The sequence below is a fragment of the Condylura cristata genome, unplaced genomic scaffold (genome assembly GCF_000260355.1).
Source record: "Condylura cristata isolate star-nosed mole 26May11 unplaced genomic scaffold, ConCri1.0 scaffold00007, whole genome shotgun sequence".
In the NCBI taxonomy this organism is placed as follows: Eukaryota; Metazoa; Chordata; class Mammalia; order Eulipotyphla; family Talpidae; genus Condylura; species Condylura cristata.
The window spans coordinates 61,847,007-61,863,635 of record NW_004567108.1 but is presented as its reverse complement, the minus strand read 5'-3'; the positions used below and the strand labels follow the sequence as shown (position 1 = coordinate 61,863,635).

Below are 16,629 nucleotides of genomic sequence, written 5' to 3'. Positions count from 1 at the left end.
GGCCTAAAAATATTTCTTTTAAGTAGGAGGAAAATGCTATCATCTTTGTTGCACAGACAAATGTGATGAATGAATAACAGTGAATACTTACAGCTAGAAGGGAAAGAGCTTTAGCAAAACTTGACCAAAGCAATGCATCTGCCCTAATGTCACTATGGAACAATTTTTTCCTCAAGCAAAACTATATCATTAAGGATTGGACCTATATTCCAGATTACTTGTCATTACCAAAACAATACTAATCAAATGGAGCTTAAGTAAAGCCAAAAGTTTGAAAACTAAATTCTAATCTGCTTTCCTATCTCCAACTACCCTCATTGAGTACCAAATTATAAAAAGAAGATTCTGAGAGATTCTGGCAATAGTCCCTAACCTGGAGGGTTAATGGCTGAAGCAAAATAGAATCTTGGGACAGATGCTGGCCACAGTCCCAATCACTTTCTGAGCCTACATCCAATAGGAGCCTCTCCATTCCTAGCCCAACTGTTGGACACAGCAACTCAATAATGCAATTGTATCAAGATGAGACTATGCACAGTCTAGCCTTCCTAAAAAGGAGCAAACAGCAGGAAAAGAGTCCTTCTGAGATGACTGTATTCTTTCCTACACAGAGTAATGCACCATCAGACAGGTCACAGCCCTACCTGCCCACATACAACACAAAACTTGGCATCCACCCCAACTCTCCCTGATGGTCATTCAATCTCCAAAATTCAGCTATTCAATAAAAGATCTGAGGAAAATCTAACAGGTAGTTTTCTTGTATAGAAGCAACACTCTGAAGTGGACTGGGGAACTAACTGCCCCAGACACACAGACTTGAAGGTGGACTAAAAAACCATGTTTAACAGAAGGCCGAAGAAAAATGAAAGATAATGGGGCACAGGAACCATATCACAGGCAGGTAGTTCTGCAAAATCACCAATGCTGTGAGGAATGGATGACCTGCAAGGCTGCTTAACTAAATCCTATCTGTTTACCTCACTTCACTTTAGTCAAAACTCTGGGAGTAATATATTGACTCAAACATAGTTTACCTATCAGCGATAGGGCCTGACTTCTGTCTGGGACAGACTACTTCCCAAAAGAAAATCAGGTAAAATGAGAAAAAGTATCGAAAAGAAGTTATTTTCAGATGAGTTATATTCTGTTATGGAACAAATGTTATGTGTAGATATAGCTGTTAATACTCAAATTTCAATAAGGGGAAAACATTTGGATTTATAGACAACAAGATAACAAAACTACAGAGTAATTTTTTAAGACATAATTAGAATCAGGGAGGGAATCCCTGAGCAAAATCTTCCAAAATGTAGTAAACATGCCAAATAAATCAAAATTAAAATGCATATGCAAAAGAGACTAGCGACACGATAATATTAAACTCTAAAACAACAATATCAAAGCAGTAACTAGTAAGCATAAAACAAAGTTCAAGAACTTTTTTTAAATAACAGATGGAAGCTCTCTCTGGTAGATTATGGGTTAAGTCTTGGTGCTATCATCACAAAGGCCTGAGCTCTATCCCAGCCACTACAGATGTCTCTTGACCTGACCTGCCTGCTGCTCCCCTCGGCAGTGTATTTCAGTAGATCTGCCTGTTCTTTTCCCCATTCTGACTCTGGTGAATCCTTCTACCCGCTCCACTACAGGCTTATACCCCAGTTATTCTGTGCAAAAATAAGTAAATACATTAAAAATAATAATATAAATGGAGGCCTCCTATCTGGTGCTTTAACCTGGTGGCATACAGGTTAAATAAAGCACGAGGAAACTATCCGTAGCCACTGCAGCATGAGTTGGATTCTCCGGCCAGGGAGGTGACCCATATGGCACAGCATACCTCTCCTGTCCCACCCACTGTTCACCCCAGTAGTGTAACTCAGTCAATCTACCTGTTCTGTTCCCCACTCTCTCTCTCTGGTGAATCCTCTCACCTACCTGCAACTCTAGCCTGTATGTAGTTCTTGCATGCATGCATAAATAAATAAATCTTTAAAATAATAACATGGAAAATTTAATAATTAGTAATATTTACCTAGACAGGTTATAAAAGTTTAGAATGTTTGTAGATAAAAATTTAAAACTCCTAAAAACATAGATAAGGACCAGGGATGAGAAGCAAAGGTTATTTTCACTGAAGCATTACAAAGGAAGCTTTTTGAGCATATAAAATAGTCATTTTATACCTAAGGTCTCCTATCAAAAGATAAAGACTCTCAAGGTAACTTAGACTGAAATCTGTATTCCATATGCAAAAGAAATATTCAAAGTGGCGAATAAAAGTTAAATTATTATTAAGGACATAAAATGTGACAGACACTATGCTAACCATCCTATTTATATTCATTTTCCTCATAAAAGCCAAATAAAGTGGATTCTAATATTAAACCCACTGGAAAAATGAAGAAAATAAACCACAAAAAGATTAACCAACTTGTATAAGGTCACACAGTAGATGGAGAAGTCAGGATTTTAATCTATGAAGCCTGGCGCCAATGGGCAGTCATTTGAACTACCACTCTAAATTGATGCCCATAAAGTAAAAAGGGCAGCACAGATAAGGCAAATCCAAATAAACAAGAGAGTGATAGTGATGGTAATATTAGTCATTAGAAAGAGAAAAATGGTACTCTATCAATAATGAATGATACAATTTACAATTTCACACATACAACCCTTGGTACTCTACCAGTTCCCTCTCACTACCTGTGTACACTATGTGTGAGGAGGTGTACCTCTCAGGATAAAGAAATATCCTGGCCAGACGTGCCTAGAACCTTACAGGTCTGCCCCTACAGCAGATATTCAGGAAAAAATAGGCTAATAATGAAGGAAACAAAGATCAGGTTTGTACTAAATTAAAAATAATAAAATACCTAAAGAAAACAGGAAGTTAATTGGAAAATCATCACTAGAAGCAAAAATAAGTACAGTCAGTTCTGCTATAAAAAATAAAACTGTTCTTGGGCCCTCCCTGGTGGGGCAGCAGGTTAAAGCACTGCAGTAAGAAGCTGAAACCACTTCCGCATGAGCTCGATCCCCGCCTGGCCCTGAGGAGATCCACATGGTGAGGCAGACCTCTCCTGGGCCGCCCGCTGCTCCCCTCAGCAGTGTACTTCATCTATCTTCCTGTTCCGCTCCTCACTCTGTCTCTGGTGAATCCTCTCACCCTGCGCATCTCTGGCCTATACCCCAGTTCTATATAAATAAAATGAATAAATCTTTAAAAAAATAATAATAAAATAAAACTGTTCCAAAGCAATTGATTATATTAGGAGAAAAGTTTCACACTGCTTATGTGAAGTTACATCCCTAAGAAACAGTAAGTGAAGCAGAACCCAGCTGAACCCAGTGATGTCAGGACACACAAGACTACACACACCCTCAAACTGCATTGGCTCCCTCCATCCACTGTTAGTGTGCTGTATGTGTTAAGAGTGGCACAGTTTCACATCAGCTCAATGATTTTCCAACAAATTTTATGTCAAAGCCCACTTTCCACCACTTGGCAAAATTTCACAATATTTACCCCCAAAAGCCCACTTCCACAAGTAAATTTTCAAGTCTTTTACTTACTGAAAAACTTTTAAACTTTTTAACCATGTCTATGTGTAAAACAGAGCTAGCATCTTTATTAGTGTCATCTTTTGCTTCTGTGTATAGTTAACAAATTTTCTAGATCTGTATCCTATTCATATTCTATAAAATCCACTGTGCTTTTTATATTATGCAATTTTGTGTAACATAGTGGTTTTAAGTATGTATATGTTGCAGTACAGCAGAACTGACTATGCACAGATGAAAAGTCATCATAATACCAACATAGCAGATATCCACCAAAATCTACAAGCTGCAAGACTTTTCTTCTTTTCAAGTACTAGAAGGCTCTAGAAGGCTCCCTAATACTGATCACACATTAAGCTACAAAAGAGAGATTAAAAAAGTCTTAATAATAATTGTGCTTGATTAAATTAAGGCATGAAAATAATTTCTTAACATCAAAAGTATAAATGGGAGAAATAAAATAATACTTGGAAATTACAATTATTTTCCTAACATACCATATTCAGAGAAAACAGTAATAAACAGCTATAGAATATGTAGCAAAAACACAATAATGAAAAAATGACATATAAAAAAATCTGAAAGCTAGAGGACAATAAAAAAGCAAGCATTCAGAGGTGTTCCTTATTAAAATAAACTAATTCATTTTGCATTGGTGAAAACAAAAGGAATTAGTGAACAAAACAGCTCAAGACTAAAAACCTATAAAATACAGTTTTCTGTAACCTAGAAGAGACACACACACACAAAAAAGAATCACACAAATGAGTAACAGCTTTCACCAACCTAATCAAGATAAAGAAAAAAAAATCAGATTCCCAAATAATAAACAAAACTACACCTGTGACAGCCTTAAAATCTGATCAATCTCGGCCCTTCCTGGTGGCGCAGCGGGTTAAAGCACAGCACTGAGAATCTAAAGCTGCTTCTGCATGAGTTCGATTCCCGCCTGCCCCGGAGGTGACCACATGGCATGGCAGACCTCTCCTGACCCGCCCGCTGCTCCCCTCAGCAGTGTACTTCGTCAATCTGCCTGTTCTGTTCCCCACTCTGTCTCTGGTGAAGCCTCTCGCCGCCCCTGAGCCTCTGGCCTGTACCCCAGTTCTGTATGCACAAATAAATAAATCTTAAAAAAAAAAAAAAATCTGATCAATCTCAATAACATCTCTATTTATAATTTTGATTGAAAATATGAGTTATCAACAGTACTAGAAGAGTAATAGAAGGCCTAAAACACAAGTAATGTTAACACTTGATCAAAGAACAACCTCTAGGACAACACCAGCATCTTAAGGTTTTTATAGGCCAGTTCTTAATTTTTAAAAGGTTGCAAAAAGCTAGGTTGCTTAAGGATTCTGTTTGGTTGTGTGTGGGTGTACACAAGCGCAATGTGGTGTTAACCTAAATTAGCTAACATTTAAATTTAAAAAGTCAAGCTATTTTACATAACATTTTGGAATTCCAGCTTATCTTGAATAATTGGAAGACTCTTGACAACTCTGTCACATGCCATTAGAGTGAAGAGTAGGTAGTCTCTCTGAGTGCAGCATGGACTTTGGTCCATCTGTTACTCCAAGAGCCTATAGAACTTCAATTGTGGTACCTTTCGATCAGTCTTATAAGCTTTTTTGAAATCATGCTATAGACTTTGAAAAAAAAAAATCCCAAAATATAATAATGGAAAACTAATTCTCCTCAAATTACCTTTAAATCTGTATACGCATTTCATCAAAATCTTTTTTTTAATAGACTGGGAAGAATTTAACAAAGTAATTCTAATATTCTTATAGAAAATCAATGGTCACTCACCAGAAGAAATTTTCAATAAAGACAAGGCAAGATTTAAACTGTCAGTTAATAACATAAAGGTCTAACAATTGTATTCAAAGAGAAAGTTCATGAAAGAGATAAAAAAAAAAAAGACAGAAACAATGATTATCTAAATATAATATAGATGGCACTTAAAATCAGGAGCAAAAAATGGCTTATGTGAATCTCAGAGAAGCAGCCCCAAAAAACAAGGGAATAGCCTCTGGAGCTGAACCCTATGCTATTCCTGTCCAAGAGTGTGCCTCTGGGCTAGTAGTGTCCTTATCTGCAAAATGAAGATCACCACTGTACTTAATTCACAGGGTTGTTGCAAAGATTAGCATTTGTAAAGTACAGAATACTATATATGCAATCTTAAACAAAAGAAAGCAATCCATGCTAAAATAATCCTTAAACTACTGGAAACTGCGATTTGAACATAAACTTCCATCACACCACATTGATATATTAAAGTGAAGGGCAAAGACTAAATTAGGGAAGAAAGGACCATTATTTGAGCTCTGTATTTTATATATGACAGAAAAGTTAAAACTAAAGGAAAAATAAACATTGGTGTATAAGTAACTGTTCTTACAAATGAATAAACAAATACACAGTCAAGCAATACACAAAGTTCTGCCTGCTTCATTGAAAAAGTATGCATTTTTTATATCACTAAATAAAAATACAAATTAAAATTCTCAATTATCAAATTGGTCAAGGTTTAGAAAAAATAATAGTCAATGGGCGGAGAAATTGGTTCACTGACTATATAAATAATACACTGAAACAACATCTGTAGGAGTCACTTTGATTAAATGCTTGGAAAACTTCTAAAATATTCAAACCCATTAATTCCTTGGAAAACTTCTAAAATATTCAAACCCACTAATTCCATAAGTCAATTTCCAGGACATAGCTGTAACAAAAGGATATCCTCATTTTTTCAAATGGAGTAACCATATGGACCCAGCAATTCCATTCCTAGACATCTAGTTAAAGGACACAAGAACATTTATTCAAAAGGAAACTTGCATATCTATGTTTATTGCAACACTATTTACAATAGCTAAGATACAGAAACAACCTATATGCCTAAAAACTGGTGAATGGATCAAGAAGATGTAGTACTCACCAATCAAAAAAATAAACTCATGCCATTTGCAGCAACAGGGATGAGTTGGAGGGGATTATACTCAATGAAATAAGTCAGAAGGAAAAAAGACAATAATGGTGTTTTCACTTATTGGAGCAATGTAGGGAAACTAAACAAGGAATTGGTGGTGGGGGGGGAGATAATACTAGCAGGCAATTATAAATTGGAGACATTCAGCAGGGGACGAGGAGAGAGAAGTACTAAAACAGGACATGAAGAACACAAGAGAGTATTATGATGACTCATGAGTAACTTGGTGGTGGGAGAAATCAAACATTGCAGAAAAGTGATGTAAAAATGCATAATATAACTAAATGTAATTTTTAAAAAGTCATTTTTTCAGTGATGAATCAGTGAAAGAAGTATGTAAAGAAATATTTTAAGTGACAAATATAAAACTACATGTTTTAAAATTTTAACATCTATGTCACTGTAGAGTTAATGTTTCATATTATCAAATTTCAAAAGAAAAATTCAGAAACTAACCTTTTAACGACATCTTTCTTCTGATTATCTATGGTATCCCACCACTTTGAAAAATAGGAGACCTCAGACCACATGAATTTCCTCCTGGAGTCTTCTTTAAGTTTAATAACCATGTTATTAAAAATATACTGAGTCTTCTCGCGAAAGTACTCATCAAAAGTCTTCAACCAACCTAAATCAAGATACAAATAAATATGCCATAAAGGTCTGATTCACATTTGATTTATAATCAAGCATAGTTTATTGCATTACCTTTTGGATATCTGTAAATGTTTCATTCACATGAAGATATATTTTTTAAATTTAATAAATATTTTCAATTTGTGATATTCAATTTGAATGAACATGAAAATCACAAAGTAACTATGTCAAAAAAGAAAAATAAACACTGAAAACTGCAAAAATTTAAATGGAAATAAGAAAAATATGATCTAAGACCTAAAGAGCATGTTTTATATTAAGCAATCAGTGTTAATTCAATATACTATCTTTTTATAATTTTTCTCTAGTTTAAAATTTTTTAAATTGAAAAAAAATCTCAAGTGTTAACAAGTTAGCAGGACTGTACTCATAACAAGAATAAATGTTTATCTACATATGCCACATCTAAACTTCCCCCCTCATTAAGTAAATTAAACTAAAAAAAAGGAAGTTCTAAGTGCAAGCTATACTGAAAAGTCAATCAGAGCAACAATTAATTATAATACTATCATGGATATGAAAAAACAGAATTCTGCCCCCAAATATACATTAGTACTGGAAACTTCACTTTTACACTTTCAAAAAGACCAACTGACACTAATCTAACAACAAATATATACACATCTCTGCAAAGTTTTTTCAAAAGAAAATTGCAAATGTTGATGACTCGGTATTTCATACTACTCAAGTAAACTGGAAATTTTATTTAAGACATTTACAATTTGGCTATAAAGAAACAATTTTAACATCTTAACATTTTAATCCTGTCAAACATCTGACAGGATTAAAGCAACATGATGAGTGCGACCTACTGGTCACAAGCAAAGGGGACCTTCTGAAGACACTGTGTTTCTATTCTTCCAGGTTGGGTTGCTCGATTGTTTTACAAGCCCTCAAACACATGAGTTGACTAAAATATAAGGTGTCCAAATGGCTTTAGACTATGATTAAGGAATGAAATACATATTCAATGTACATTATATAACTGCTAGCAAAAAATAATAAAATTCAGAAGACGACACTACAATTATTTGACAAGGCAAATATGAACTTCTGACTGTACATCTCCCCTGCTTTCACTGAAAACCACTCATTCCATAGCTATTTACTGAGCATCTTACCAAGTAACAAGCATGAGTCAAAAAGAAATACAGTACAAAAATACTCTTTATAAGACTTTTTTGATCCGGGGCATTCTATCCTGGCTTGTCATCAAAGAATATTACCTGAGCAATTAAACTTATCTAAGTTTAAATAACAAATATCTGAACCAGTATTTGGAAGAAGAGTCTTTAAGTAATTAAGGTAAAATGAGGTTATAAAGGTGGGACCTAATCCAATGTGATTTTAATAATTTTAAGATTTATTTCATTTATTTATGCATACAGAGCACGGTTGTAGGCCAGAGATGGAGGGTGGTGAGAGAATTCACGAGAGACAGAGTGTGGAAGAGAACAGATGAACTGACTAAAATACACTGCTGAGGGGAGCAGCAGGAGAGACAGGAGAGGTCTGCTAAGCCATGTGGATCAGCTCTCTGGCTAGACAGAACTTGTGCTGCCATGGCTGCCAATATGCTGAGACTTAACTCTTTGTACCACCAGGTATGCCCCCATATGGTTTCATAAAAAGTGACAATTAGGGACATAGATACACACAGAAGAAACCATCTGCAAGCCAAGATGAGAGGCCCTCCCAAGACACCAACACAGTTGGCATCTGGATTATGGAATTCTAGATTCAACAGTCTGTGAAACTGTTAGGACAACCCTCACACACCAATACAGTCCTAAAAAAATAAGTTTGTGTTACTAGTATACAAAAATAAAGATAGCAATGTGGTGTGAATTTATTTTACCAAATTATCACAGTAATATTTATAATGTATGCCTACCTTCAAATCACAAAAATGAGTTGAAATAAATAAAATGTTTTTGAATCACGCCATAGTTCACGCCATGTTCAATAAGACCATGCAAATTACTTACATGGCTCTAATAAATATTGTCAGGACATCACATATACCTTTTTTCTAAATTTTAGCAAAAGTCAAAACTAATCCCTACTTTGCGATTAACTAAATTAAAGAACTGTGAACAGAAGACAGTCTCCAAAACTAACTTAGTAATACAGCACTAGTAATCTAGCACAAAAAAATTATTTAAGAATAATCTTTGGGGCCCTCCCTGGTGGCGCAGCGGGGTAAAGCACTGCACTAAGAAGCTTGAGCCACTTCCGCATGAGTTTGATCCCTGCCTGCCCCAGAGGGGATCCACATGGCGTGGCAGACCTCTCCTGACCCGCCCGCTGCTCCCCTCAGCAGTGTACTTTGTAGATATGCCTGTTCTGCTCCCCACTCTGTCTCTGGTGAATCCTCTCACCCTCCGCATCTCTGGCCTGTACCCCAGTTCTGTATGAATAAATAAATAAATCTTTAAAAAAAAAAAAAAGAATAATCTTTGTGAAGATATTAATAAGTAAGGTTTTTTTAATAGAAATTATTTATTTTCATCACTTATAATTTGTGAACTAAGACCAATTCATAGAATAGTCTATCACAGAAGTTCTTATACTGGAATAACAGTGACTGATTAGCCCACTTTGCCTTTAATACTTTATTTGCCCTTCAACAATCATGAAGAAAAAATATCAAAGATATTTATGTGAGCCAAAATAAAAGTTCAGAGATGTCAGCTTAAAAAACCTTCCATAAAACTCATCTATGTTACTACAATATAGCACGATTAATGAAGAATGAACTGAAAGATAGCCTCTTACAAGTTTCAATTTTGAGAAATATAACAGTAAATTAGTTTTTATTGCTCTCATACAATAGAGTAATCAAGTATTGTCTTTTACCTGAATTGACTCTTTCTCTAAATTACTATAAAAGTACAACTGTACATTAACATAAGACCAATAAGAAAGACTGTATTTTGTAAAAGGTTTTATGGGATGAATTTGTAACATAAAATTTTATTCCTACTTCTAGATTTAATAATCTTAGGACAATGAGTTGCAAACTGATTTATTTAAGTGGTCAATTCAGTCTTTCTTCCCTTCCCTTTTATACACTGAAAGGCTGAACCAAGACTAGAAAAGCATTAAGATAACTTTAAACTTATTTTTTTCCACCCAAATGACATCATGACCCATAAATAACCAAGAATGATTTTAAATAGCTTGTGAAATATTTTAAGCAAAGTATCTATAAAGCAGGCCTGGACTGAAATTAGGTATTTTATCATTAAATATTTAAAGGAATATTTAAGTTCTAAAATACAAAGCTAATAAAGTTGAAAACACTATTTCTAATGCATATGGACAAGTACATGCCTAGTACTCATTCACTCACAAAATATAATTTACTTTATTAAATTGGGATTTTAATCACAACTTTGATGCCTAGAGGAGTGGGCATTTCTCAGTCCTTCCCAGTTATAGCAGTTGACCTTGCCCTCCCCTGAGCAAAAGCCCAAGGATTACGTTTGTAGAGGTATGGAAAAAGTACTGATCCTCTTAAGAAGCACTCGGCTTTATTTTGTTCAAGGACATGTACAATACCACTTTTAGTATCTGCACAAGAGTGACCCATCCTGCGCCCTGGACTCTTAACGAGACATTCATCCCACTCTTTCCTTACCAAACAGTAAATCCACAGGTCAAACAACTTGCCCCACCAGAGTCTTCCCTGTCCTACCCTTTTGAGTAGATTGGGTCCAGAAATCTGTATCTAAACCACACTAAGTACGCCATCTTCTAGAAGGGGATGGAAACAATAGTGGGCATTTCTCAGTTACAGCAGTTGACTTTGCCCTAGCCTGAGCATAAGTTCAAGGATTTGGTTTGTAGAGGTATAGAGAGAGTACTGGGATGTCTCAAGATCACTCCTAGTTTAGGACTTGGCCAGGCTTCTAAAAAGAGGTTGGGCTGTACCATAGGCTAGCTCTCCATCACACCCTATTGAGCAACTGGAGTCAAAGCAATCTAAACCCATAATTGGCCTTCTAAATCACCGGGTTTGTTATCAAGGGTAAAGGAAAGGAGTTGTCTTATTTTAGTAATGCATTCTTTGATCTGAAAATTTTAAGACTTTAGACATTAGGTATAAGGGCCTCTGTGTACTTCTTTCTTCTGCTGCAGTTCCTGTAAATTTTAGAATTAGGACTGGAAACACACTGCAATTTGATGTTCAAACATGTTAATTCTCAAGAACTTAGTTCCTGGTACAAAGCCTACAGCAGCAATAACCGGACAGATATTGACAGAAGGAATGAAATGTATGGTCAAAATATGTATGTCATAAATTCAAATTTCTTTCTTCAACTAGAAATTAAATCAAAGGTAAAATTAAATTTAAAAAAAAATAAAAAAACATACTATTACCTCTAATGTCTGTTCTGATGCTAATCAAATAATCTTTGCTCAGTAACTTTGTTTCCGTCGTATTTATATTTTAAAATGTTCTATCAGTCAAAATAATTTAAAACACCCATTCGTAAGAAGACAGACCCCCTCAAATCATTGTTAAGCTGTTATGATTTCAGCTGTTACACAAATTAGTTTGCACATCCAAAGTTAAATAGGTATCAACTGTTAGGAAAACAAAAATACTGCAGTGAAAAATAATTTATTTAGAAATAAAATTTTAAAATGCAATTTAATCTTGAAGCAATTTCCATGTTAATATCTCAAATTATAAAAATACAAATAGAAGTCATAAGAAAAAGACTCCTTTGTTTTATTAATGGAGATATTGTCTACCAACAAATGATCAACGGGCTTCTTTTAACACTTGTCAAATCCTCCTTATATTTAAGGGGCCACATGCAATCTTAATCATTACCGTAACTCAAATATGCTGCTGATTAACTTTAATTCCAATACTTCTATTATAAGTTAAGCTTGCTTTCCCTCCTGATAAACTGTAAGAGTTTTAATTAATGTTTTGTTCTAGTTTACTCATTCAAACATAAAGCATGCATCTAATAAAAGCATAACAATAAGGCTAAGCTAAATAAAAACGTTATACAGTGAAAATAAGAATAAAATATGTGGGAATAAAGACATGGGAAATTTCTACCAGAAGCAAGAACAGAGATTCTTAGATTAGTCATCATCTGGGTAGAGGTAAAAAGTAGACATTCCAAATACCAGGAAGAACATATGGAAAAACACTAAGTCTTAAAGGTGTGCGTCAATTTTAGGGAGCAGACCCAGCTGAGTGTGGCTGCAACGTGCTTACCTAGTAACAGGATGGTAAGGAATAAAAAATAAAAGTGGGGGCCTGGTCACTGAAATCCCTCTAATGTATTTTTGTTTTATTGCAAACAGAGAGAAGCAGCTAAGGTTTTCTGATTTGTGCTTTCAGAAATAGCAGTACTACATGTGAACAGAATAGAATAAAAAGGCAAAGAAGAATACAGGAAATTATTCTTAGAAATTGTTACTTCTGCTGTGGAAATAGACAAGAGGTAAATAAGAGGGCAAGAATATGAAAAATGAAGAAAAGTTGGCAACTGACTAAAATTTTCAGTAGAGAGTAGAAGGAGTGTTCAAAGACAAAAATGAAGTTTTTCAAAGATGAGTCTTTCGAGACCTAAGAACATGCTGATTCTTCTCAAATGCTTTGAACTCAGGTTTCCAAAATAACCTAAACTTTTTCCAGGTGATTCCATCAGTATCACTTAATAATTTTCAAAGCATATCAGTTTCACTTCCATTTAATTGTTTGAGATAAGCACTTTTTGAACCCATGTAAGATGCTGTCACTGGAAATTTTACCCCACACCCTAAGAAGCTGTTTGCATTGCTGTTAGGAGACCTGAGATTCTGTTCATCCTGCAGCTGTATATATAAATATCCAACTGCAACATGCCACCGTATGGCTTTTCTAAGTGCTCTTTAAAAGACCTGCATACCTTGATACTTGATACCTGCAATTGTGAGATCAACCTCCAAAATGATTTCTAAATCTTTGCTGACATTGCTTCTCTCTTAAGGATTCCATCCATGAGTATCTCCTTGCACAGACTGAGGGTACTTCGCCCTAGTAATTCTCCCCCAAACATAGCTTAGTTTTTGAAATAATGAAAGTTACCTACAATAAGGCAGACATTGTTAGAAGTAAAAGAAAAATGACTTCCTTTGAAGAGTTCCTCTTCAAGAATGTAAGAGGGCTCACTATCTTTATGATCAGGAAAATACAGGGCAAATTATCAAAGTTTCTAGAAGTCATGTTAAGGACTGGAAAATAGTGCTTCTAAATTACTTTCTAATTGTAAATTATGTAACAATGAAGAAAACCATTCACCATCTCATGTACTAATGAAGTAGTTAAGGACAGATACATCCATTTCAATGAGGACATATCAGAAAAATCAGAAGAAAAAAGGATATGAAATATTATGGTGAGGTGTTTACTATTGCACTACAGTTAAAAAAAGCTCTCATGATTAATAATACTAGAAGTTCTGCCTGTGGTTTCAGAAATGTTATCTGCAAGAGGCAATATTAAATAATATGCTGATTCCAGAGGAAAATAGCTTGGGCTCAAACATAATTATTTATCCTCTCTTCAGCCTCTTCTCATCTGTGAAATGAGGGTAATAATACGACTTTTGTCTAATGTTGCTAAGAATAATGGAATTAGTATATAGAAAGTGCCCAGAACAGTACCTGAAACATACTAAATCTCTTAAGTATCAGCAATTATTTGTATAACCAGTGCACTGGTCAGCTCTGAAATACAGGCTTGAAAGATATAAAAAGGTAATTGAAATGAGGAAACAGGAAATGCTTAATGATCACCAACTTCCCATTCGTGCTACGTGACCACAAATCCTCCTAAAAAATCACAATCAAAGAATGTTTCAATCTAAAAAGGAACCATATTACAATTGTCAAGAGTCATGAAAATATTAAAGTATTAAATACTTTCATTTTCTTAAAAATTAATATTGTCAGAGAAAATAAAGAAAATTAAATGTAACTTTCAGATAAATAAATGAATGTGTGGCATAAGTACATTCCGTATGATCTTTGGGACACATTTAAATGAAAAAAATTAGTCATTGTTTATCAGAAATTCAAATTCCACTGAGCAGCTGGTGTAAGTGTGTTATATGTTTGATGTATGTGTGAGCCCATGTATATATAGTATATTTTGGCTAAATCTGGCAACACTAACAACCCAAAATTCAGATAAATATGCTGAATTGGCTACTATCCATCAGGCAACAAGAAACAGAATCATTTGGAGCCCTCCCTGGTGGTACAAGGGTTGGGACGCAGTACAGCAAACTAGCTGCAGCTGCTTCAAGTTGATCTCCAGCCCCGGAGGTGGTCCACATGTCCCAGCAGACCTCTTCTGTCTTGCCCGCTGCTCCCCTCAGCATTGTACTCTGTCAATTTGCCTGTTTTGCTCCCCACTCTGGTGAGTCCTCTCACTGCCCCTGCATCTCAGGCCTGTACCCCAGAAAGTGGCCAATCAGATTCTATCAACTTACATTTTCTATATTTATTCTTAAGCCCCAAAGTCCCAACCTCTGAGAGATTTGAGAACCTGATTTAGCAGAAAGTAGCCAATCAGGTTCTATCAATTTGCATTTTCTGTATTTATTAAGCCTCAAAGTTCCAACATCTGAGAGAAATATTTGAGAACCTGGCCTCCAGTCTGCCAGGTACCTTGCATTAAACTGGTTGGCAGGCAGCATGGTTTTTTGGCTCTTGTGCATCAGGTGGTGAGCATGTGCTGGGCAAAACCAATAAAGGTAATATGTAATATAAAGTTGCAACTATGGGTGCCTTGGTGGTGGGAGTGGTATTGTGGTATAACACACACTTGAAGAGGTGGAAACTATATTTCAAATTCATAGATAGTGTTGTCAACCAGTGCTACCTTAATGATGATAGTAATAATAAAATAGGTTTGAATATTATTATATTTTATTGAATAATAAAATACAATTGGGAGACCACTAGGGGACTAGAACTTATGCAAAACTGACCACTCAGTAACCTGGGTTTTTCAGAAGTACATACATCATCAACATTAAACCAACAATCTAACATTTAGAATTTAAGGAGTTTGGAGAAATGAGGCCAGACTCCTCAAAGAAATGAACAAATTCTACTGGCTAAAAAAAAAAAAAAAAAAAACTACTGCACTGACACATGGTAACCACTTCCTTTTGCACGTTTTCTTCAATCCTTTTGAAGATTATTTAACATGTCGTAGGCAACTTAATATAAGATCTGCAATTTTCCCCAGACATTTAAACACTTATTCTGGTTAAACAAATGTGTGACTCCCAGACTGCAATTCTCCTAAAGACCCTAAATAAAGCTTTGTTTTCACTTGTAGGCTAAATTCCAACTCACTGTTGGATATTTTTGACACATCACTACTTTTTGTTCTTTTTTATTCATTACTTTAAGTACAAGTATACATAAACAAAATAATTTAATACTAAATAATACTATAATGCTAATTAAATATAATACTATATAATACTAAATGCAAAAAATATGTTTTCTCAAAATGAATTAAAAAGCTGAAAAATCCTCCCCACTCATTTGAAAAATTCTACAAAAGAATTCTTAAAAAATGCACGAAAGAGGCCCTCCCTGGTGGCGCAGCAGGTTAAAGCACAGCACTGAGACGCTAAAGCCACTTCCACATGAGTTCGATCCCACCTGCCCCAGAGGTGACCACATGGCACGGCAGACCTCTCCTGACCCGCCCGCTGCTCCCCTCAGCAGTGTACTTTGTCGATCTGCCTGTTCTGCTCCCCACTCTGTCTCTGGTGAATCCTCTCACCCTCTGCATCTCTGGCCTGTACCCCAGTTCCATATGAATAAATAAATCTTTAAAAAAAAAAAATGCACAAAAGAAAATTACTTTCCACTGTGACTTTTGAGCCTAGGCCTCTTCTGTTTTACAGTGCTACCACATGGGAGGATTATTTTCTAATGTTCCTTGTGTTACAGGGCTCCCCAAATCTGTAAGAGGACAGGGGGAGAGGGACACCCCTGAAGCCCCAAAAATCTGCCTGCTCTAAGTGAGTTTTGCCATCCGCGGCAACAAGACAAAACATATAAAACTTTAATGAAAAGGGATTTTAGTACAGTAAATATACAATACGGAACACAAAGGATATAACTTCTAAATCAAACACCTGAAGTTACCCATCCCCTCGTGGGCAAAAGTCAACCCAAAAGGGATTGGCCCAAAGCAAGGCCTGAAAGCCTCCACAAAGACTAAAGCACCTTCTGGCCGGGACCCATGGCCAGACAAATCTGAGAGGAAAAGAGCAAAATCAATATAAACACTGCCATAGTCACCTCCCTACAGGTATCTCACCCACATCTGCCTTAACCAGTCCAGGGTCAGGAAACAAGCCCGGTTT

At 35.6% G+C, this 16,629-nt stretch overlaps 1 protein-coding gene across 1 annotated transcript in view; it reads right to left on the bottom strand.

Moving 5' to 3' along the window:
- The window catches only part of MAN2A1 (mannosidase, alpha, class 2A, member 1), a 162,456-nt gene that overhangs the window by 113,259 nt on the left and 32,568 nt on the right, over positions 1-16,629 (bottom strand). The window contains exon 4 of the mRNA XM_004678365.2: positions 7,019-7,190. Coding sequence (XP_004678422.1) covers positions 7,019-7,190 — 172 coding nt within the window. The remainder of the gene's footprint in view (positions 1-7,018; positions 7,191-16,629) is intronic.